The sequence below is a fragment of the Mastigoproctus giganteus genome, chromosome 2 (genome assembly GCF_048544385.1).
Source record: "Mastigoproctus giganteus isolate SK-2022 chromosome 2, ASM4854438v1, whole genome shotgun sequence".
NCBI classification, from domain to species: Eukaryota; Metazoa; Arthropoda; class Arachnida; order Uropygi; family Thelyphonidae; genus Mastigoproctus; species Mastigoproctus giganteus.
The window spans coordinates 50,718,007-50,741,611 of record NC_143576.1 but is presented as its reverse complement, the minus strand read 5'-3'; the positions used below and the strand labels follow the sequence as shown (position 1 = coordinate 50,741,611).

The 23,605-nt window shown below is 39.9% G+C and overlaps 1 protein-coding gene across 1 annotated transcript in view; it reads right to left on the bottom strand.

The window, feature by feature from the left end:
- Positions 1-23,605, bottom strand: part of mute (gon-4 like protein muscle wasted) — a 1,102,179-nt gene that overhangs the window by 666,703 nt on the left and 411,871 nt on the right. Inside the window, exon 13 of the mRNA XM_090389940.1 lies at positions 17,861-17,947. Within this exon, the coding sequence (XP_090246066.1) occupies positions 17,861-17,947 (87 nt within the window). The remainder of the gene's footprint in view (positions 1-17,860; positions 17,948-23,605) is intronic.

Sequence of the window (23,605 nt, the reverse complement as noted above, 5' to 3'; positions counted from 1 at the left end):
ACTAAGCTAGCAATTTTTCAAACCACCTAACACTGCCTTAATAAGCATCAGAAAATATTCTTGCACCCTTTCTATTTAAGTGTATCCCATCCCTGTAGAAACAATCTCTCCTGTCAACAAGCACAGACCATGTTGGGAAATTTTCTACCCTCTGAGCCTTGCACAATCTCTCTCTCTCCAGGGCTGAATTGATTAACAAGGCTCTCACCATATACTCCCTCCTGCCGTATCTGGGAACAATTACAGACACTTTCAAATTTAACCATAACTCACACAAATGTTTTTCAACATTGACCTGTAGCTGTTAAGAAAGCCTGCAGTTCTCCTACTCTTAATATCATCAGTGTCAATGTGTACAACATATCACCTTTGTTGCCCTTAAAAGTTGATATTTCCTTTACAATGTCATCAAATCTTGCCTCTGGCAGACATAACCTATCCTATTCTGTCTATCCTTTTTGCAAAATATATTTCCCGTCTTCCCGCGAATAGAATCAATCACAATAACTAGTTCTTGTGGGATCAGTGCATCCTGCCTGGAAGGTTGCCACTGTGTTGCCTGATGATCAAGTAGCATTGATGTGGGCAGCTGAGAGCTTGATGGGTTCCTCGATTTAAGTCCTTCAAGCTGTCATAAAGGCCCATAACAATGCTGAGTTGGCACCTAACTTCTTCACACTGCTTACATCAAGCACACACAACGATTTCCCCTTTGGCAACATCATGCCCTTTCAAGAAATGTCCACATTTCACAAGTTCCACATTTCTTTAGGCTGTGATGCATTGGAGAATCGCTCCCTGCGGTTCTCCCGAACCATAGCACTCCCTCTATAATGTGCATGCACTACTTTCACTAACAGAAGTTGAAGCAACATTGATATGATTCATGTTTAGTGTTCAATACATCCAGGTAAAGAACGTATCTAACTATTTAATAAATGCAGTCTGAGTGCCTTTTAACGGGAAAGACTGCTTTTACAGGGATGGGATACATTACCATTATTAACTCTATGATGATGCAAGGAAGCCTGAGACTTTTGCTGCACCAGTCAAAAAAAAAAATAAATAAAAATTTCTGAGTTACCCTGAAGGAGAGAGAGAGAAAGAAGAGAAATGGTGATATCCAGGTCAGCATCCTGGGTATGCCAAGCCCATACTCACCAGATGTGAGCCCCTGTGGTTAATCGTACAGAAATAAAAAATATATATATAAATTCAACATTTTGTTGCATGTGAAATATTGTGACCATTCTTCGGTGTGAACATTTATCCATGTGAGCAATTTTCCGTGTGGGTATTTTTCACATGAGCATTTATGACAGTGAGGTTTTTTCTGTGTGGAATTTTCGTGTGGGCTTTTTTCATGTTCACATTTATCTGGTCACCCTGCGGAAAACATTTAAATTCTCCGACATGTCTGGGATAATCAAGACATGCAGTAACGATGAAAAAACTGTGACTTTTAAGAATTATTTAAGAAGAACAGAATACTCCACCTCAACTACAACTCAACTTTTGAAGTGATTATAGTCTTGCAAGGATTCCACCAGCCACATAGATATCACTTGTGTTTATATTCCTCCAGGACCAACATCTGAAATCATTGAAGATCTGGGGAATTGGCTCCTTAACCATCTTCGTCCTTCTGCACAACACCTTGTTCGTGGCAATTTTAATCTGCCTCCAAACAGTGGCAGATTAAGGAAAAATCGGGCCTTAGGCTCAATTTTTCATTTTGGGTCCCACCTAGGGTTGCTACTTTTCAGAAATTGTAATGGAGGACATAGATTAAGGGTTAAAAATTAAGAGTTCTTACATATACCTATATTAAGTCTGTAAATTGCATGTGTTGTATGGTCAATTCGCCTGTTTTGCTGGACAAAAAAATCCCTGGTTTCTGGGGGGGAAACTTTGCTATCTATGCCTGAGACCAACGAACAGCCACAGAATGAAAAAAAAAACATTAAAGTTCGATGCATCATTGATGGGATTGGAACCCAGGCTTTTTCCAGCATGACTATATAAAAATCCTTCAGATGTCTTAGCGACTGTCCAGATCATGAAGCAGTAAATCATACAGGCCATCAATTTGATTCCCACAACAGCCACCACTGGGGAAGTTGGAATTCCGCAATTTATGATCAAATGTTTGAGCACTTTCATCATACACCCCCTTCTCTTGATCAACAACAGAAGCCTCGCTGATCATTACTTCCCATCACAATGGAATAAGTACAGAGAGCACCTCATCCATAAAACCAATTTTACCACACACTGCTTCTACATGGATGGGATACACTTAAATAGAAAGGGTGCAAGAATATTTGCTGATGCTATCGAGGCTGTGTTAGGTGGGTCGGAAAACTGCTAGCTTGGGGGGAGACAAAGACCAATAGATTGACAGTAGCCACTGGCAGAGGTGAACGAGATTCTTGCACTGCTTCTATTAGAATGAGCAGAAGCCTGAAAAACAAGATGCATGGTATTTCAGAGACTGCTGGGAGCCATTGCGGTACAAGTAAACACATGGGTTGTGTTAGGGTAGCTAAGAATAGAAACAGGTGCAGGTATACTTGCGTGTACACCAATGCTAGGAGTTTAGTAAATAAATTTGATGAATTTGAGGTATTGCTCAAAACATCAAAGGCAGATATTGTTGGGATATCAGAGACATGGTGTCACACAGATATAGGGGATGCAGAACTGCAATTTGGGGAGTACAACGTCTACAGAAAGGATAGACAGGATAGGAAGGGGGGAGGGGTTATGCTATTAGTTAAGAAACACATAAAAACCAAGGAAGTGAAGCCAGTCGACATCGCTGGACAGTGCAGTGTTGAGTCAGTTTGGTGTGACATAAGCATTGGGAGAACAAAATTGAGAGTAGGAGTGTGCTATAGGCCTAATGACTCTGATGAGTATAATAAGGAACTGTACAGGGAAATAGAGTGGGCCAGTAAATCAGAGTCTTATAATGGGAGATTTTAATTTCCCAGATATTGACTGGAATTTGGGGGCTGGTTACTCACACACTAGCAGGGCTTTTGTGGATTTATTGGATGATTGTTTTCTACATCAGCATGTTTGGGAGGCTACTAGAGGGAGTAATACTCTTGATTTTATTATCAGCAGTGATTCTTCATGCATTCGATCAAGTGCATAATTTATTTCAGGGTTGCTATTTCCCTCTCTTTACATTTTGCTGCATTAAAACCTAAGTGGCACTTTTCTGACCATTCCTGAAGCTATTCAAATCATCCTGTAGGAGCACTGCTTGGCAATGATAATTAACGACTATCCAATCTTTTTGTTATCTGCAAATTTTGACATCACACCCTTTATTTCTGTGCCAATGTTGTTTATTAAAATCATAAACAGCAGTGACCCAAAAACCAATCCTTGGTGGACACCATTCCTTATGTTACACAATCCTGAAGAATATCCATTGATCACCCCTTCCCCATTGGCTTTCTACCCTATAGCCACTCTTTAATCCATCTCAGAATCTTTCCAGTAATCAACATGTTCCAGCTTAAACAGTAACCTCTTATGAGGGACTCAGTTGTTCCCAACATCCTACATTCCCTAAATCGTTCCCTACATCCAGCTCATGAGTAACTATGTCAAAATGGTTTACTAGGTTAGCTAAATATGATTTTCCCTTAACAAAACCATTTTATGTGCCACAATCCCCATTTTCTTAGGAAGCTAAGGGATTTTTTTGAATAAATAATCTGTGATCCTTTTTCTGCTGTCCATTTAATCATCTGATAGCAGGCATGGAAGAAAACATTGCATGCACATGACATATCCCTAAACCTTGCATGGGGATTGTGTGTGTATTGAGCATACAGATAGCCCAACATTATGAGCAATCACAACAATCATCCGTGTGAGTTCATTCACTTTTGTGACATTTTCATTCTTTCACGAATTCAAAGGACATCTATTGCGTGCTTCATCTTCCAGCATTTCATGTTCATTTTTATGCCAACTAAACGATGCATAAATGGCTGTTTTCTTCAAAGCATCATCTCCATAAACTTTCTGTAATGCTTTCAGCATATCTGTAGCACTTTCTCCATGTTTAAAGAAGAACTTGATCTTGGCAAACTGTTCAAACTGTGACATTCCACAATATATTAACTGTAACACAGGAGTAAAGTGGTTGAGCCAGTTCCCACTTGGCATGCATATGCACCTATGTCGACGTGAACACTAAGTGAAACCTCACTGCCGGAGTGCAAACTATTTAAATACCAGCATGTGATTCCAGGAACATTTTGAATGTACTACATGCATCCATAATTATGAAAGCATAATTTTATACAGAAGAGATTCCTATGGACTGGAGAAGTGTGAATATATCCTGAATTCACAATGGGCAGGGGGGGGATCCCACTGTGACATGAGTAATTACGTAAATACTTGTTAACTTTACTTCTGTTCCAGGAAAAATAATGGAGTCATAGGTTAAAGAAGTAATGCAGGTCCATATAAGTAGGAATGCAGATATACTCCAGTCAGAGCACAGATTTTTCAAGGGGTGGTCTTGTCTGACCAATCTGACTGGATACTATAATTTGGGCAGATGGGCTAAGAAGTGGCAACTGAAGTTTAACCTTGACAAATGCAAAGTACTGCATATGGGTAGAAGTAACCCCAGAGAAAAGTACCAACTGTGTGGTACTACACTTAAGGTGGTAGAAAATGAAAAAAACATGGGAGTAATTGTGCAGTCAGATATGAAGTTTTCTGAGCAATGCAGACAGGCTGCCAGGGCAGGTCATGGGGTTTTGTCAATGATATATAGGAATTTTGCTAGCAGGGAAAAGGAGGTGATTGTCCCTCTGTATAAGGCAATGGTTAGGCCACACCTTGAGTACTGCGTACAGGTCTGGAAGCCTCATTTTAGGAAGGATGTAGTTTTGCTTGAGCGTGTACAGAGAAGGGCAACAAGATTGGTGAGGGGAATGAAGGGACCCTCTTACCAAGAGAGGCTTAAGTTCTACAAATTGCAGTGGCTGGAGACTAGGCACCTGTGCGGTGATCTGATTGAGGTGTATAAGGCCTTGAATGGGTTGAGCACGCTGAATTCTGATGGGATCCTTCCACTTGTTCAGATTACGAACCTAAGGGGGGATAAATTCAGATTAAAAAAGACAGATGTAGATTAGATGTGCGGAAATTTGCCTTTAGCCAGTGGGTGGTTAATTGCTGGAACAAACTTCCATCTGTCGTTGTGGAAGTTAATAGGTTGAATAAATTTAAGGAGGTACTGGACAGGCATTTGGAGGGAATGGTGTGATTTTTTTTTTTTGGCTGATGCTGCATAAGCTCATACATTTGCTTTCTTAAATCATATGCCACTACTACTACCACAGTGACAAAGAATCTATATGCAAAAAATAATTTTGATGTCATATAATTATATTTCAAAACAGCTTGTGATACTGCTGCACACAGAAGACAGCTACACCAATATCCAATTGGAGCTGTGTGGACTTAAGGGCAAGATACTGCTATGCATAAATGGAGCAGTGCCCGTTAATAACAACAGAGGACTTTATGGCAACATTTCTTTATGGATGAATATTATTAGTGGACCCCCCCCCAGAGTTCAGTGCAGCTTGTTGTTCTTTTCAGTATTTATACTGCTGAAGGCAAGGAATATTAGGCCAAATGTCTAAGTCTGCAGATGATATTAAAGTTGATAGGGTGGTTGATGACTGGAATTGGGTTATGCTACTGCAACAAGATCAAGATAAATTAGGCATTATGGGCAGCAAAGTGACAACTGAAGTTTAACATTAACAAATGCACAGTACTTCACATGGGTAGCTGTAATCTAAGGTTAATATACCAACTGTATGGTATCACACTCAGAATAGTGGAGAATGAAAAAGACATGGGTGGGTAATTGTGCAATCAGATAAACTGTTCCCTGAGCAGGGCAGACCAGCCCTTAACAGCCTACCAGAACAGCCCTTGGAGCATCAAAATGCATGATATCCAGGAATTTTAACTGTAAGGATACAGAACTGATTATCCTTTATATATAAAGTAACGGATAGGGGACACATTGACAGGGGTCAGAAAGCCTCATTTGCAGAAGGATGTGGATGTGTTTGAACGGGTGCAGAGAAGAGCAGTAAGATTAGTGAGGGGGACCAAAAGAATGCTCTTACCAGGAAAGGCTTCAGTTCTACAAATTCCAGCATCTGGAGACTATACATATGTGAGGAGATCTGACTGAAGGCATTTAAGGCTTTTAATGGATTAATTAAGGTCAATGCCAACAGTATCCTTCAGCTTTCTCAGAATATGCACATGAAGAGGCCCAAATTTAAAGTGAGGAAGAATGGATAAATTGCAGGATAAATGTGTAGAAATTTGTCTTCAGCCCCAGAGGGCAGCTGATTATTGCAACAAACATCCATCTGATGCTGTAGAAGTAAGCATTTTGAATAATTTCAAGGAAGAACTATACATACTTTCAAAGCTAATGGACTGGTCATATGAGAAGTGTTTTTTTCCTAATCACCAATGCTGCATGAGTTAGCCTTCTTGCATCATTACTACTAATACTATCTAATGGGATATCTGACTGGGGTGTACAAAACACTGAAGGGAGCAGAGTAAAATAAACGAAAAAGGTCTTGTCGGTGAGACAAGAACTTGGGGGGGGGGGGCAAACATAAAATCTCAGGGAATAACAGAAAACACAATGAAGTTAACTTGTGGGCAACAGGTTATCAAACAATGGAACAAGTTTCTTCCCAATGGGTAGAAGCAATGAGTCTGGATAAGTTCAAAACAGAATTGTATGGTCACCTTGTGGGAATGGAAAAAAAACTATATTCTGTTTTGATTTATTATTTTAATTCATATTATTATTTCATTTAGTTATTTTGATTTTTAGATAATGCTGGAAAAGTTTACTTCCTTGTTATTTGATTTTTGTGTTACAAAGAATGTACAAAATATTTCTATAACAAACAAACCAACAATATCTTTATTTATTTCTGTATTGACTGCTTTAAGCTGCTATTTGCACATTTTCTTCATCTGGGTGTAAAATGTCATTAGCATTGCACTTTGGCAACATGCTCCTTCAAACACTGTCACATTTTTTTGTTAATTAATATTTGAAATGCTTCTTGTAACTGTATGTTAATGTATGTAATTGTAACAATATGAACCTAGTTTAATTCACTGGGGGGGGGGGGGGGGAACAGAGGAGTGTTCTGTTAAGTTTTATAGCAGAATCACTTTATTTACACAGAAGCTACTTTCCACATTAGCATTAGTAGAGTCATATGATGCAAGAAATCAAGCTTCTGCAGCATCAGCCGAAAAAAAAAAAAAAAATTCCACTTCACCCCTCCATTCGTTCGAAATAACTGTCCAACTGAGCCTTAAACTTATTTAGGCTATCAACTTTCACAACAAGGGATGGAAGTCTGTTCCACCAATCACCTACCCGGTGGCTAAAGGCAAATTTCTGAACATCTAACCTACATCTGCCTTTTCTCAATTTGAATTTATGCCCTCTGAGGCGATTATTCTGAGCAAGAGGAAGAATCCAATCAGCATTGAGCATGCTCAAACCATTCCAAGCTTTATACACCTCTATCAGATCACCTCACTGGTGCCTAGTCTCCAGACACTGTAATTTGCAAAATTTAAGCCTTTCTTCGTAAGAGCAACCCTTTGTTCCATTCACTAATCTTGTTGCCATTCTCTGTACTCGTTCCAGCAGCTCTACAACCTTCTTGAAATGAGGCATACAGTACTCAAGGTGTGGCCTGACCATTGCCTTATATAAGGGAATAATCACCTCCTTATCCCTGCTAGAAAAATTCCTGTATATCATTGATAAGACAGCATGAGCTAACTTGCAGCCCGTCTGCACTGCTCAGAGAACTTCATATCTGCCTGCACAATTACCCCCAGGTCCTTTTCATTCTCTGTAACTGTCAGTGTAGTACCACAGAGTTGATACGTTGCGCTGGGGTTGCTGTTTCCCATATGTAGTACTTTACATTTGTCAATGTTAAACTTCATTTGCCACCTCTCAGTCCATCTGCTCAACCTTTCCAGATCCTGTTGCAGCAGCATAGCGTCAGTAGTGTCCTTAACAAAACTGGCAACCTTTGTATCGTCTGCAAACTTGGACATTAAGCTTGATATACCATCATAAATATTATTTATAAATACAGAAAACAATAATGGACCCAACGCTGAACCCTGAGGGACTCCACTAATAACATTAGTCCACGATGAGCAGTGTCCATTGATTTCCACTCTCTGTCTTCTCCCCCTCAACCACCCCTTTATCCATAGCAGCAATTTGCCTCCAATGTCACACTGCTCCAATTTGTGCAGCAGTCTTCCATGTGCAACAATATCAAAAGCCTTTTTAAGATCCAAGTATATAATATCAAAGTTATTCCCTGCATCCAGTTCTTTTGTGACTGCATCATAGTATCTAATCAAATTGGTCAGGCAAAACTTCCCCTTAACAAAACCATGCTGTGTCCGAGCTACAACTGAAGTCTTGTCTCAATGATCCTGCAGTGCTTCTTTAACCAGTACCTCCATTAATTTTCCTGGAATAGAAGTTAAACTCACAGGTCTATAATTACTTGTGTCAGCCTTTGATCCTCCTTTGTGAATTAGGGTCACATTTGCACATCTCCAGTCTATGGGTACCTCCCCTGAGTCCAAGGAAGCTCTCATAATTATGGCTAAGGGTTTGCTTACTTCCTTTGCTGCCTCCTTTAATATAACTGGATAGATCCCATCCACCCCAGGTGCCTTTCTTGTGTTTATCTTCAACAATTTCTCCTCCACTTTACTCTCAGTTATTACAAGATTATCTAGCTTACTGCCAGAGTTGAATACACGTCTACATGGCCCTCGCTGAATTACTCCTCTTGTGTGGATGTCAAAGCAAAATATTCACTTAGTTTGTTAGCTACCTGAGCAGGATCATCAACAGTACAATCATCGATATCAAGTAGACCAATCTGATTCATCCCCTTCCTTCTAGAGTTTACATAAGTAAAGAACTCTTTACTGTTTTTCTTTGCATCCCTTGCCAAAGATTTCTCGCAATCTGCCTTCGCCTGCCTAACCTCCTATGTAACTTGGTTACAGATCAACTTATATCTATCATAGGCTTCTGTGTCACGTGTTAATTTATATGTATCCCATGCATTTTTCTTCTCTGCCGTATGTCTCATTAGTTCATTTGACATCTATTTAGGCCTAAACCTTGAACAATATTTCTTAGTTGGTATGTAAAACCTAGTAGCTTCCAAGATAAGTTCTTTAAATGCTTCCCATTTTGAATTTGCTGTTGGTAACATCATCAGCTATAGAATTTATATACTGTCTCAGACCATCATAGTCGCCTTTACGAAAGCAATAACCCTTCCCTTTACCCCTGATGGTAGTTACCTCTTTGGGTAAATCCCACTACAGCACAATGTGATCACTGCCACCTAGTGGTTCCTTTATCTGCAGATAAAGGAACATGTTAATGCAGACATTAACATGTCTGCAACATGTTAATTGGAATTCTTGTGCTTATGGATTAATGCATGAACATATTTATGCTGAATATGAAAAAATCTATGGTATCCTAAAAATGAATATTTTTATTTAGCATTAGCATTAGTAGAGGCATGCAACAGGATCTGGAAAGGTTGAGCAGATGGGCTGAGAGGTGGCAAATGAAGTTTAACATTGACAAATGTAAAGTACTACATATGGGAAACAGTAACCCCAGATCAACGTATCAACTCTGTGGTACTACGCTGACAGTGGTAGAGAATGAAAAGGACCTGGGGGTAATTGTGCAGGCAGATATGAAGTTCTCTGAGCAGTGCAGACGAGCTGCAAGAGTAGCTCATGGTGTCTTGTCAATGATATACAGGAATTTTTCTAGCAGGGACAGGGATGTGATTATTCCCTTGTATAAGGCATTGGTCAGGCCACACCTTGAGTACTGTATACAGGTCTGGAGGCCTCATTTCAAGAAGGATGTAGAGCTGCTGGAACGAGTACAGAGAAGGGCAACAAGATTAGTGAATGGAACAAAGGGTTGCTCTTACGAAGAAAGGCTTAGGTTTTGCAAATTACAGAGCCTGGAGACTAGGCATCGCCGAGGTGATCTGATAGAGGTGTACAAGGCTTTGAATGGCTTGAGCATGCTCAATGCCGATGGAATTCTTCCTCTTGCTCAGAATAATCACCTGAGAGGGCATAAATTCAAATTGAGGAAGGACGGATGTCGGATAGATGTGCGGAAATTCGCCTTTAGCCAGCGGGCAGTTGGTTTGTGGAATAGACTTCCATCGCTTGTTGTTGAAGTTGATAGCCTAAACAAATTGAAGGCTCAGCTGGACAGGTATTTCGAACGAATTGAGGGGTGAAATGGGAGTAGTGGTTGTTTTTTTTTTTTTTTTTTTTTTTCTTTTATTTTGGCTGATGCTGAATAAGCTTGCTTTCTTGCATCATATGCCTCTACTAATGCTAATGCTAATGCTAATATGATGCAAGAAAGCAAGCCTATTCAGCATCAGCCTAAAAAAAAAAAAAAAAAAAAACCCACGCCCATTTCACCCCTCCGTTCGTTCGAAATACCTGTCCAGTTGAGCTTTAAATTTGTTTAGGCTATCAACTTCAACAACAAGTGATGGAAGTCGGTTCCACCAACCAACCACCCGCTGGCCAAAGGCAAATTTCCACACATCTATCCGACATCCGTCCTTCCTCAATTTGAATTTATGCCCTCTGAGGTGATTGTTCTGAGCAAGATGAAGAATCCCATTGGCATTGAGCATGCTCAAACCATTCAAAGCCTTATACACCTCTATCAGATCACCTCGCCGGTGCCTAGTCTCCAGACTCTGTAATTTGCAAAACTTAAGCCTTTCTTCGTAAGAGCAACCCTTTGTTCCATTCACTAATCTTGTTGCCCTTCTCTGTACCCGTTCCAGCAGCTCTACATCCTTCTTGAAATGAGGCCTCCAGACCTGTATACAGTACTCAAGATGTGGCCTAACCATTACCTTATACAAGGGAATAATCACCTCCTTATCCCTGCTAGAAAAATTCCTGTATATCATTGACAAGACACCATGAGCTACTCTTGCAGCTCGTCTGCAGTGCTCAGAGAACTTCATATCTGCCTGCACAATTACCCCCAGGTCCTTTTCATTCTCCACCACTGTCAGTGTAGTACCACAGAGTTGATACGTTGCTCTGGGGTTACTGTTTCCCATATGTAGTACTTTACATTTGTCAATGTTAAACTTCATTTGCCACCTCTCAGCCCATCTGTTCAACCTTTCCAGATCCTGTTGCAGCAGCATAGCATCAGTAGTATCCTTAACGACCCTGCCAACCTTTGTATCATCTGCAAACTTGAACATTAAACTTGATATCCCATCATCAATATCATTCATAAACACCGAAAACAACAACGGACCCAACACTGAACCTTGAGGAACTCCACTAATAACATTAGTCCACTTTGAGCAGTGTCCACTGATTACCACTCTGTCTTCTGCCACTCAACCATCCCCTTATCCATAGCAGCAATTTGCCTCCAATGCCACACTGCTCCAATTTGTGCAGCAGTCTTCCATGTGCAACGGTATCAAAAGCCTTTCTAAGATCCAAATATATAATATCAAAGTTATTCCCTGCATCCAGTTCTTTTGTGACTACATCATAGTATCCAATCAACTTGGTCAGGCAAGACCTGCCCTTAACAAAACCCTGCTGGGTCTGAGCTATAACTGAATTCTTGTCTAGATGATCCTGCAGTGCTTCTTTAACTAGTACCTCCATTAATTTACCTGGAACAGAAGTTAAACTAACAGGTCTATAATTACTTGTGTCAGCCTTTGATCCTCCTTTGTGAATTGGGGTTACATTTGCACATCTCCAGTCTATAGGTACCTCCCCTGAGTCCAAAGAAGCTCTCATAATTATGGCTAGGGATTTGCATACTTCCTTTGCTGCCTCCTTTAATATAACTGGATAGATCCCATCCACCCCAGGTGCCTTTTTTATGTTTATCCTCAACAATCTCTCCTCCACTTTCCTCTCAGTTATTACAAAATCATCCAGCTCACTGCCAATGTTTACTTTACCTACATCATTCTCCTTCCTGAATAACTTCTCATGCGTGAATGTAGATGCAAAATACTCGTTTAGATTGTTAGCCACCTGAGCAGGATCCTCAACTGTTGAACCATCAATATCCAGTGGACCAATCTGATTCATCCCTTTCCTTCTCGAGTTCAAATATGTAAAGAACTCTTTTCTGTTTTTCTTTGCATCCTTTGCCAAGGATTTTTCGTAGTCTGCCTTTGCCTGCCTAATCTCCTTTGTGACTTGGTTACAGACCAACTTATATCTATCATAGGCTTCCATGTCACCCATTAATTTGTATGTATCCCATGCATTTTTCTTCTCTGCCACATGTCTCATTAGATCATCTGACATCCATTTAGGCCTAAACCTTGAACAATATTTCTTAGTTGGTATGTAAAGCCTGGTAGCCTCCAAGATTAGTTCCTTGAATGCTTTCCATTTTCAGTTTGCTGTTGGTAACATCATCAGTTGGTCCCACTGTATAACATTTAATACTGTCTCAGAAAATCATAGTCGCCTTTACGAAAACAAAAACCCTTCCCTTTACACCTGATGGTAGTTACCTCCTTAAGTAAATCCCACTTCAACACACTGTGATCACTGACACCTAGTGGTTCATTTATCTGCAGATTCTTAATGCATGAAGAATCACTACTGATAATCAGATCAAGAGTATTGCTCCCTCTTGTTGCCTCACGAACATGCTGATGTAGAAAACAATCATCCCATAAATCCACAAAACTCCTGCTAGTGTGTGAGTAACCAATCCTCAAATTCGTCAATATCTGGGAAATTAAAATCCCCCATTATAAGACTCTGATTTACTGGCCCACTTTATTTCCCTGTACAATATCTTATTATACTCATCAGAATCATTAGGCCTATAGCACACTCCTACTCTCAATTTTGATTTCCCTATGCTTATGTCACACCAAACTGACTCGACACTGCCCTGTCCATCGATGTCGACTGGCTTCACTTCCTTGGACTTTATGTGTTTCTTACTTAATAGCATAACCCCTCCTCCCCTCCTGTCCTGTCTATCCTTTCTATACACATTGTATTCCCCAAATTCCCGTTCCGCATTTCTTATATCTGTGTGACATCACGTCTCTGATATCCCAACAATATCTGCCTTTGTTGTTTTGAGCAATATCTCAAATTCATCAAATTTATTTACCAAACTCCTAGCATTGGTGTACACGCAGGTATACATGCACCTGTTTCTATTCTTAGCTACCCTAACACAACCCATGTGTTTACTTGTACCGCAATGACTACCAGCAGTCTCTGAAATATCCTGCATGTTGTTTTTCAGGCTTCTGCTCATTTCAATAGAAGCAGTGCAAGAATCACTTCCACCTCTGCCAGTGGCTACTGTTTATCTATTAGTCCTTGTATCCCCCCCCCAACTAGCAGTTTTCCGACCCACCTAACACTGCCTCGACAGCATCAGCAAAAATTCTTGCACCCTTTCTATTTAAGTGTATCCCATCCCTGTAGAAGCAATCTCTCCTGTTAACAAATACAGTCCAGGCTGAAAACAATTCTACCCCTTGAGCCTTGCACAATCTTTCCAGGGCCGAATCGATCGACAAGGCTCTCATCATATACTCCCTCCTATCGTGTCTGGGCAGAATTGCAGACACTTTCAAGTTCAACCCTAATTCACGGCTTTTTGTCAACAGTGACCTGTACTTGCTAAGTAATTCCGCCGGTCTCCTACTCTTAATATCATTAGTGCCAACGTGTACAACTATATCACCTTTTGTGCCCTTAAAAGATGATATCTGCTCTACAACGTCATCAACCTTTGCCCCTGGCAGACATACCCTGGTCCTATTCCACCTATCCTTTTTACAAAGCATGTTCCCCGTTTCCCTGACAATAGAGTCACCAACAACTACTAGTTCCTGTGGGACCAGCGCATTCTGCCTAGGGGGCTGCCTCTGTGTTGCCTGATGACCAAGTGCAAGCTCTGGCGTTGATGTGGGCAGCTGAGAGCTTGATGGGCCCCTCAATTTATTTCCTTCGAGGGCATCCACCCTGTCCTTCAAGCTCTCATAAAGGCCCATAACAACGCTGAGTTGTCGCCTGATTTCCTTGCACTCCTTACATCGTGCACACACAAAGACATCCCCCTTGGCAGTATCAAGTCCCGTACCCGACTATTCCGCAAACATCAAGCAAACAGTGCATTTTAAAAGACTGTGATTCAGAGTGCAACTGCCCCCCTCAGTTCTCCCCTGAACCACAGCACTCCCATTAGCTTGAGACTTTTGCTTTGCTGCTCTGGTCAGAGTCATGATTCCGATTTAATTCAATAAAATTCAAAACAAAAATTAAATCCTTAAGTTATATCCCAAAACAGTTATGTTATATATATATTTTTTCAGTATCTAGTGTTTTCTATGAGTTCCCTTTATACAACTTCCGTATCACGTGTACCACTATAGTTATGTATTAATTATTTGTTACGATTAAGTCGTTATATATATACAGGGTGTTTCAGTTAAACGTTTCAGAACTTCTAAGAGGGGTAGGGTACATCCTGACAACTCGAAATCATATAGATTTGTGGGGTTGGAAATGCTTTCCTGAAGCGGTGTTGTACACAGAAGCACCATAAAGAAAAGAGACCGTAAGTGAGAAATCGTTTTAAAAATACATGAACAGAAGCAAAAGGTACATGGATTAAAGTAAGCGTTCGAAGTTTCTTCCACGGGCTACAATGCACGCCTCACATCTCCGACGCATGGACATCCGAACATTCTGGAATACTCCAGGCAGCGTGTCCAGACACAGCAACCGGAGGATTATGCACCTCGTATTGCTTTCGCACAGTGGTACCTTGGAAAATGTGCTACAAATCCCCTTTTTCCTGCTGAAGTGTTGTTTTCCGATGAGGCATCCTTCACAAGGGAAGGAATTTTCAACACGCATAACGACCATATCTGGGCGGTCGAGAACCCGCATGCAATACGACGTCGTGCAGCACAGATTCGATTTTCGGTCAATGTGTGGGCCGGTATTATGGGAGATCACCTCATCGGACCTTACCTGTTACCGTGTCGTCTAACCGGACCTATCTACTTGATCTTTCTGCAGCAAGTATTGCCACAACTTTTGAGAGATGAACAGATTTCTGCATCGACGCAACACACAATGTGGTTCCAACACGATGGAGCCCCTGCCCATTATAGCGGAGATGTTTGTAACTACCTGGATGTCACATTTGGTCAACAGCGGATCGGACGTGGTGGTCCCGTGCGTTGGCCTGCTCGGTCACCCGACTTATCATGTCTTGATTTTTATTTCCGGGGTCATATGAAATCGCTAGTTTATGACACCCCTGTTGACAATGCTGAGGAGCTGGTTGCAAGAATCGCAGTAGCTGCCGAAGAAATTCGAAATTCGCCTGGAGTATTCCAGAACGTTCGGATGTCCATGCGTCGGAGATGTGAGGCGTGCATTGTAGCCCGTGGAAGAAACTTCGAACACTTACTTTAATCCATGTACCTTTTGCTTCTTTTCATGTATTATTAAAACGATTTCTCACTTACGGTCTCTTTTCTGTATGGTGCTTCTGTGTACAACACCGCTTCAGGAAAGCATTTCCGACCCCACATTGCTATATGATTTTGAGTTGTCAGGATGTACCCTACCCCTCTTAGAAGTTCTGAAACGTTTAACTGAAACACCCTGTATAGAGTTAAAAATACAATTTAATTGACAATAAAGTTTATCAAGATTAATAGATTTACTGATTAATTGACAATATTATATTATGCACTATACTACACTAAGCTTATGCTATTGTGTAAAAATGGCGGGAATTCACGAACGGTATTTCTACGGACTTGTAAGTATTGATTAGCTTCCAAATCTCGCTATCTCAATTTAGAATAAACTAAGGATCCTGACTAGGTCTATAATCTACAATTGACTATCTACAGCAGTCAATTGAAAATCTACATTTTCAATTGACTGCTAAAACAAAGTTTAACTTGTTTACAAATTACCGGTAACTAGTAAATGAAGTTTTGCATTGATGTCTATATGAGGTATTTTTTAGGGGTAGGGATCAGAAGGATATCAAATTACAGGGAGTTAAAGGGTTTTGTAAAAAAACTGAGGTAAGTAGAAAAGAAATTGTTAATGTTAGACATAATTAAGATACAGATGATCTATCCAATTAAAATAAAACAAAAAGTAAAAGAGGTTAGCCAAAATTATGAGAACAATTATGAAATTTCATTCAGGAGAGGTCCCTATTATCTGGAAATGTGGAAATATTTCCTCCATTGCTTGGGGGGGGGGGGGTTAAAGTGCCAAATGAGTAATTACAGACCTGAAAACACAAATTCTTTTCAAGGGAAAATAATGGAGTCCTGATTAATGAAGTAATGCAGGGCCATCTAAACAGGAATACAGCATGCACTTACTAAGCAGCAATCCTAACTGACAAATATGATTAGATCAATAAAGTAACAAAGGAACTGAATGCCAAAATGAATTGTGATATTGTACAGTCAGGTTTCAATAAAGCTTTTGACACTATTCCATGCAGAAGGCTGGTTTACAGATTGGAGCAGTGCCACATTAAAGGCAGGTAACTGCTATGGATGAGGGGATACTGAGCAGCAGAAGACACATGGTAGTTTTAAATGGCTGCTGGCAGTTCTTGGGCTACCATTAGTAGTGGAGTTCCCCAGTGTTTAATGCTTAGCCCATTGTCGTTTTCTATATTTATTAAAGATACTGATAAAAGCATGTTAATATCAGACAATGTCTAAGTCTGAAGATGACAAAACAGTTGACAGGGTGTTTAACAATAATAATCATGGTATGCCATTCCAAGAAGATCTAGAAAATTAGGCAGATGGGCTGAGCAGTAGCTACTGTAGTTCAACACTGATAAATGCAAAGTACTGCATCGCGGTATCAGTCATCCCAGAATAGCATACCAACTGATGGCTGTACACTCAGTGTGGTGAAAAATGAAAGGAACTTGGGGGTAATAGTGCAGACAGATATGAAGTTCTCTGCACAGTGAAGACAGACTACCATGAGAGCTCATGGAGTTTTGTCAATGATGCACAGGACCTGATACATCACATCTATCTGGTCCTGTATGTCTAGCAACGATAAAGAGGTAATTATTCCATTGTACAGAGTGATGGTTAGACTGCATCGTGACTGCATACATACAAGTCTAGAGGTCTCATTTTAAGAAGAATGTAGATCTGCTGGAACGGGTGCAGAAAAAGACAACAAAAGGGCACTCTTATCAAGAATAGCTGCAAAAAAGCTTCTGCAAATTGCAGTGTCTGGAAGCCAGGATAAAGGAGATCTGATGGAGGTGTTTTTGGCTTTGAATGAAGTGAGTATATTGATGGCATCCTCTTGGTGGACAATACGGTGGACAACAGGCTTCACAGACATAAATTTAAACTCAGAAAGAATGGCTGCAAGCTTGATGTACAGAAATTGGCCTTTAACCATTAGGTAGTTGATTTGCAAAACAAATCTATCTCATGTTGTGGAAGTGGATTGTTGGTATAAATTTAATGAAGAACTAGACAAATTATTAACTGGATTGAGATGCTAAATAGATCATTCTTTGTTTTGTTACATTTAACACTTGAAAATGTTATATAGTAGTGAATTAATTTATTATACTAACAAGCAGTAGCTGAGTCACTTCCTTCTGGGGTTTCATTTCTGGATTGCATAAACACAGCAGATAATTTTGAGTCAAAAGCTGGACATGCTGGAAAAAAAATGGCAAGAACATAAAATGTAAATTAAATTTGATTACTAATAATATATTAAGCTATCAGATAAACATCATGGAATTAGTTTATTCAAATCATATGAACAATACACATCATAAGCACAGTTAAAGGTTCAATTGATAAAAACTGTGCATTTATGCTAACTAATCAGATTTACACACATTGTTTACTTGTTTTAAAAATATAGTGTAGAAAGGATATTTTAAGAGTTATGCATTTCATTAAATAACTAAAAATATAATACAAAAGGTTCTGTTTCTAGTTATTAATTTTATTTTTAATTCCAGCAAAAAATAACTCCCAATTTCATCACCATGGGAGTTCTCGAAACTACAAGTTATAGTTTCTGATTGATCTACAGCAGTTTATTGCCAAGTATGCTACCATTGTCTCATGCTGATTGCTCAGAAGATAATGTTTGTAGTGTGGTATCTTAATATTTGCATTTCTGCTTATTCGTAGAGCCCAGAATCCAGAATTTATCTTGTTAGTTGGGTTAGTTTTTTGGTAGTATGATGCAGGGCTTATATTGCACTGAGCAAATCTGTGATGCTGTTTTTAATGAATGTGGTAAATATTAGGTAAATGACCTGAAGTTCAGCAGTACAGTTACTACATTCTGTAGGTAGTCGGTGTGACAGGATTGCATGAGGAAACTTCACCACAGCACCAACTCCACCTTCTGTTTTGGAGCCTGGAAGCACTGCATTCCAGGGTGGAACTAGATGTTTAGTCAGGTTTGCTACTCTTTCTAAACTCAATCAAGATTAATTTCTAATCTGAATTCACATCGTGAAATAATGTTAGAAAGAGCTAGATGTTCAGTAATGAATATCTAGAAGTTTAGAGCCAGATGGTCAGGAATTTTACTTTTGCTGCATAAGACAGCAACAGCTTTTATTGCCTAAGTTGTAGTGGTGGCTGATATGCTTCTGCACACGGACTTTGTGCTGGTGACATCTATACTCCTAAGGCTACACACTGTAGTAGACAGAGTCCATCAATTTCAGAGCGCACGGTTTAGCTGAGTCATAAATTAATTATCCATAATCCAAACAAAGACCTTATTAGTGTTCAACACATGTGTAGCATGGTGTTTCAATCAGTTCCCCACATTGCTGCAGACAACACTTTTAATATGTTAAGTTTCTTTAAGCATACTGTTCTCAGGTATTTTATATGCTCAAAAAATGTCAGTTTTTTTTTTTTTTTTTTGTTTTTTTTTATCTAGTATAATGCTTAGAATTTAATGGCTGGTATGACTGGGATTACTTGTTCTTCTGACTTTAGCTCTGCATCTTGATGGAGATTATTTTTCCTGCAGAAATACATGTCAATAGTTTTATGAAAAGAAAGTATAAAACCATTGCTTTAAGCACGTGTACTAACTTTAATGATGGCTTCTTGAAAATTATCTTTTTTGACTACTTGCATGTTTTGGAAATGGTGGTGGGAAAAAGGGGATGCTAAAGTCATCAACATATAGGGCAGTTTATAATGCAGTAGATGACCTATTCAGCATCTGTTGTGTTATAGAATTTATCTTTATGAACATGGTTGTGATTCGATGAGAACAGATCCCTTCAGGACTCAATATTTGAGTAATGGGGACATTCAATTAAGATTTGATTTACAATTAAGAATTATGACTTACAGTGAACTGGGTTTATGTGACATCTATCGAGGAGAAATTTCATAAATAAGTGAATGGAGATGGGTAAGATATGTGTGTGGGCAATGCACAAATATGCTAAATATTTTATTATTTTTTTTTTAATTTCTAGCTATACCATTACCAAAAGTTATCTTTTGACAAATGCAGATGTTAACTTTAGTTGTGATAGGTACATATAACGTGGATCAGTTCTTCTGAAAGTCATACTGATGTGCAATTGAGTTCTGTTTTCCTAAGCAGATGGTAAGGGATATTGATCTATATATTTGGTAAAGAGGGGGCATCGCCCAATTTCAAGAAAGCTAACACAGGTGAATAAAATGAGAATGAATATTTGTTTTCTCAAAAGATCTGGTTCTAAAACAATCAACATGGAGGAAACAGCATCCTTACTAACAAGTGGCGAGTTCTATATCAAGGGGAATGCTCTAAAATGGTGGTCGCAGCCTGATAGTCCACTGAAATGAACCAATTGGTTACTATATAGAGGCTTCTGGATCGGCTAGTGTACTATTATTATTATTGGCCATATGGTGCAAGGAAGCCTGAGGCTTATGCACACCACCAAAAATATTTCTGAATTACCCCGAGAGAGAGAGAGAGAGAGAGAGAGAGAGAGAGAGAGAGAGAGAGAGAGAGAGAGGAGAGAGAGAGAGAGTTAGAAGTAGAAGGGAATCACCAAGAAAGAGAAGAATGATGATATCCAGCTCAGGATCCTGGGTGTGCCAAGCCCATACTCACCACATGTGAGTCCCTGGGATATGCTGCTTCTACTCTGCTAGATAGTGACTGGAGGGAATCCAAGTAGTGTGTATGTGAGGGCAATGTTCAGGCAGTTATGTCAAGGAGCTGGAATATTCTTGCCATGTGTAAGCCATATACAAAAATTTCATTATTTCATACAGCATGTCTTTGCCACCTTTTCTTACAACTGATACATCATGAACTGTCAAATTAATAAAAACAAATTATGTGCAAAAAGATTTGCAAAATTATGTACATTTCATAATATATACATAGCCTCAGATCTAATCCCAATGATTTCCATTTCATTTAGTATGCCAAACCCCATGTACAGATGACCCCTGGTTAACAATAATAATTTGTTCAAGAAAAACAGAGTGCTAAGTGAATCCACGCTAAGCGAGCGCCACATTCCCATAAGGTAACATATGTATTTGTGAGTTGCGGTCAGTGCCATACGATATTTCCTAATCAATAAAATGGTAGTGAAAAGATGCACAAATGTCGGTCAAAATATTTAATATTCAAATATTTGTACATATAAAATACTCTGCATTGCATACATATATAATTATGTGGTAACTACTTACGTATCAAAATTAAACTTAAAATTCCAATTAAAATGTCCTTGCATTCGTACACAGCTTTGTAGTATTCTCTGCATTGAGTTGTGAATCCTCTCAGGCATTCCTGAGTCATTTCTGATTTGCTGAAAGTCTCCTTCAGGATGTTACAGGATGTTACAAAAGGTGTTCAAAATGCTGTCATCCGTATGCAGCTTTGCTTAGCAAAGGATTCACAGCTTTTTGCTAAACTAGTGTTCCCATAGTCAGAGGCAGATCTTAACAGAAAATGTGCATTATCTCGAAAATGTGCATTATCACTGGGACTTTTTTGCTGATTTTAGTTTTTTACTTTTCACCTTTAAATTATTGACCATCATCTTTGAAACACCCTGTATACCCACCAAGCAGTGGGTTCATTCACTAGCAAGAAGCGGATGACAGCATCACGTTGCCCAGGAACCAGGTATCTCACAAAGTCTGTCCTTTCAGTGTATATTGTATGGTTTTATTAAACATAAGATAATACATTTTTAAATTTTGGCTTCAACACCACAGGATTTTACAGAAGTTACATGTTACAAAAAGTGTTCAAAATGCTGTCCTTGCATTCGTACACAGCTTTGTAGTATTCTCTGCATTGAGTTGTGAGTCCTCTCAGGCATTCCTGAGTAATTTCTGATTTGCTAAAAGTCTCCTTCAACACGACGTTGCAATTCCTCAACTGTGTTAATGCCAGAAGTGAGTGTACATCATGCTTTTTACATGACCACAGATACAAAAATTCATAGGATTTAAGTCCATCACAAGTAAACCCAGCTTTGTCACCAAACAAAATGTTTAAAAATTGGGGGGGGAGGGGGTCCGAGGACACACTGTTGTTGCATCCACTGGCAGAAGTTCACTCAGGGGGGGGGGGGGTAGTTTCTATTGTTGAGACCTTGTACACACGGGATATGGTAGGGTACAGAGTGGCGAAGTAAATTTCACCACACACTGCTATGACTCAGTACATGCTCTTGCAGAGCAACCTTCCTTGTCAAAATTCCTGGATTTTGTTGTATTCCTTTCTAACACCCTTTCCTCAATATCAGGTGTTATGCTTCTGAGCCTACCTCCTCGGACTCCATGTGGGAAGCACCCATGTTCTCTAAAGCATTGATGTACCCTGATGAAATGGGTGCCTGTTGGGCTGCCATCATATATGAAGTGCATATCCGCATAGTCTTCGTTGCTGTAACCTCTTTCCATGTTGACTATCTTTGACAAGTACTATTATGCCTGCTACATCTCAGAGCATTGTTGTTGTTGTTATTTGGTTTTTAGGAGCATTAGCAACTAAGGCCATGTTGCTCCGGGATATGCGGTGGGTCATTCCCTGACCTTTCCACATCCTCCGTATTTGGTGGTGACGGGCTCGAACCACGGTCTAATCAAGAAGCGTGTGCTACGCACTGCTGCTGCTCCTTCCCACCTGGCTACGGAGGCGCCTCTCAGAGCATTGAGAGAGAGGAAAGGGAGAGAATGGGCATAACCTAACCTAAACAAATAAGTCTGTGATGGATCCCAACTAGAAATGTGCAATATCTCGAAAACGATTCGCTTAAGGACCCATGTTTACTAGGTTTTTTTTTGCGTATTGTAGTCTGTACAATTGACCTTTAAATTATTGACCATCACTTTTGAAACACCCTGTATAACTACACTGCAACACTGCATTCATGTAGATGGTAATTCAATGTCAGTATGGATAAACGTAGTGAGTTAATCAACTTTAAAAGAGGGATGATAGTGGGTGCCTGCTGCATGGGTCACATCACAGAGATGGTACAGAAATTGCACTATCCTCATTCGACAGTATCAAGAGTATTGAGAATATGGCATTTCCAGAATAACACTCATCGTCGACAGTGAAGTGGGCAGAGAAGGTGGTGGATGTATGTGGCTATCAATGTCTGTCTCGCATTGTTTCAGCCATGCTTGCTGCACTGCTGTCCATAATTCCTTTGCATTCCTGGGTAGAGGATCTAAAGCTGAAATGGCCCTTTCCGTAGCATCCCAAAGATGCTCCACAGGATTCATATTCTGTAACGGGGAGGCCATTCCAAGGCAGTAAAATGCGTGTAATGCTTTTTGAACCATGTTATAGTCATTACGGCTTTGTGGGGTGCGTACCTGGCAGAAACCACACGCAGCTATGCATGTCAACGAAGAACTATTCAGGCAGATGGATGACTAGTCCATAAATGCAGAGACCCCAAGCGGCCTCAAGATTTCAGGCCTCTTGCCATTGGCTGTGGGTTCCTCAAGATATTTGAAAAAGCAATTCAGCCCACCATTGCAGACCACTGTTTCAATCACAGGCCCCCGTACCTCCATACCATGATTAATGGGAGATCTATTAATAGCAACCTCACCCTTACCATAATCCAGAAAGGCCCTCAACAACAGGATACAGCTTGATGTTATTTTCTTTGACATAAAAGCTGTCTATGACAAAATAGACATAACAGCACTAATCGCCATTCTCCAGCATTATTTAAACATCACAGGAAGAACTCACAGCATCATTAAATCAATCCTGGGGCATAGACAACTCATGTCACATTGAAGCTTTCGGTCAACATGCATTACATCTCACATTGCAGCTC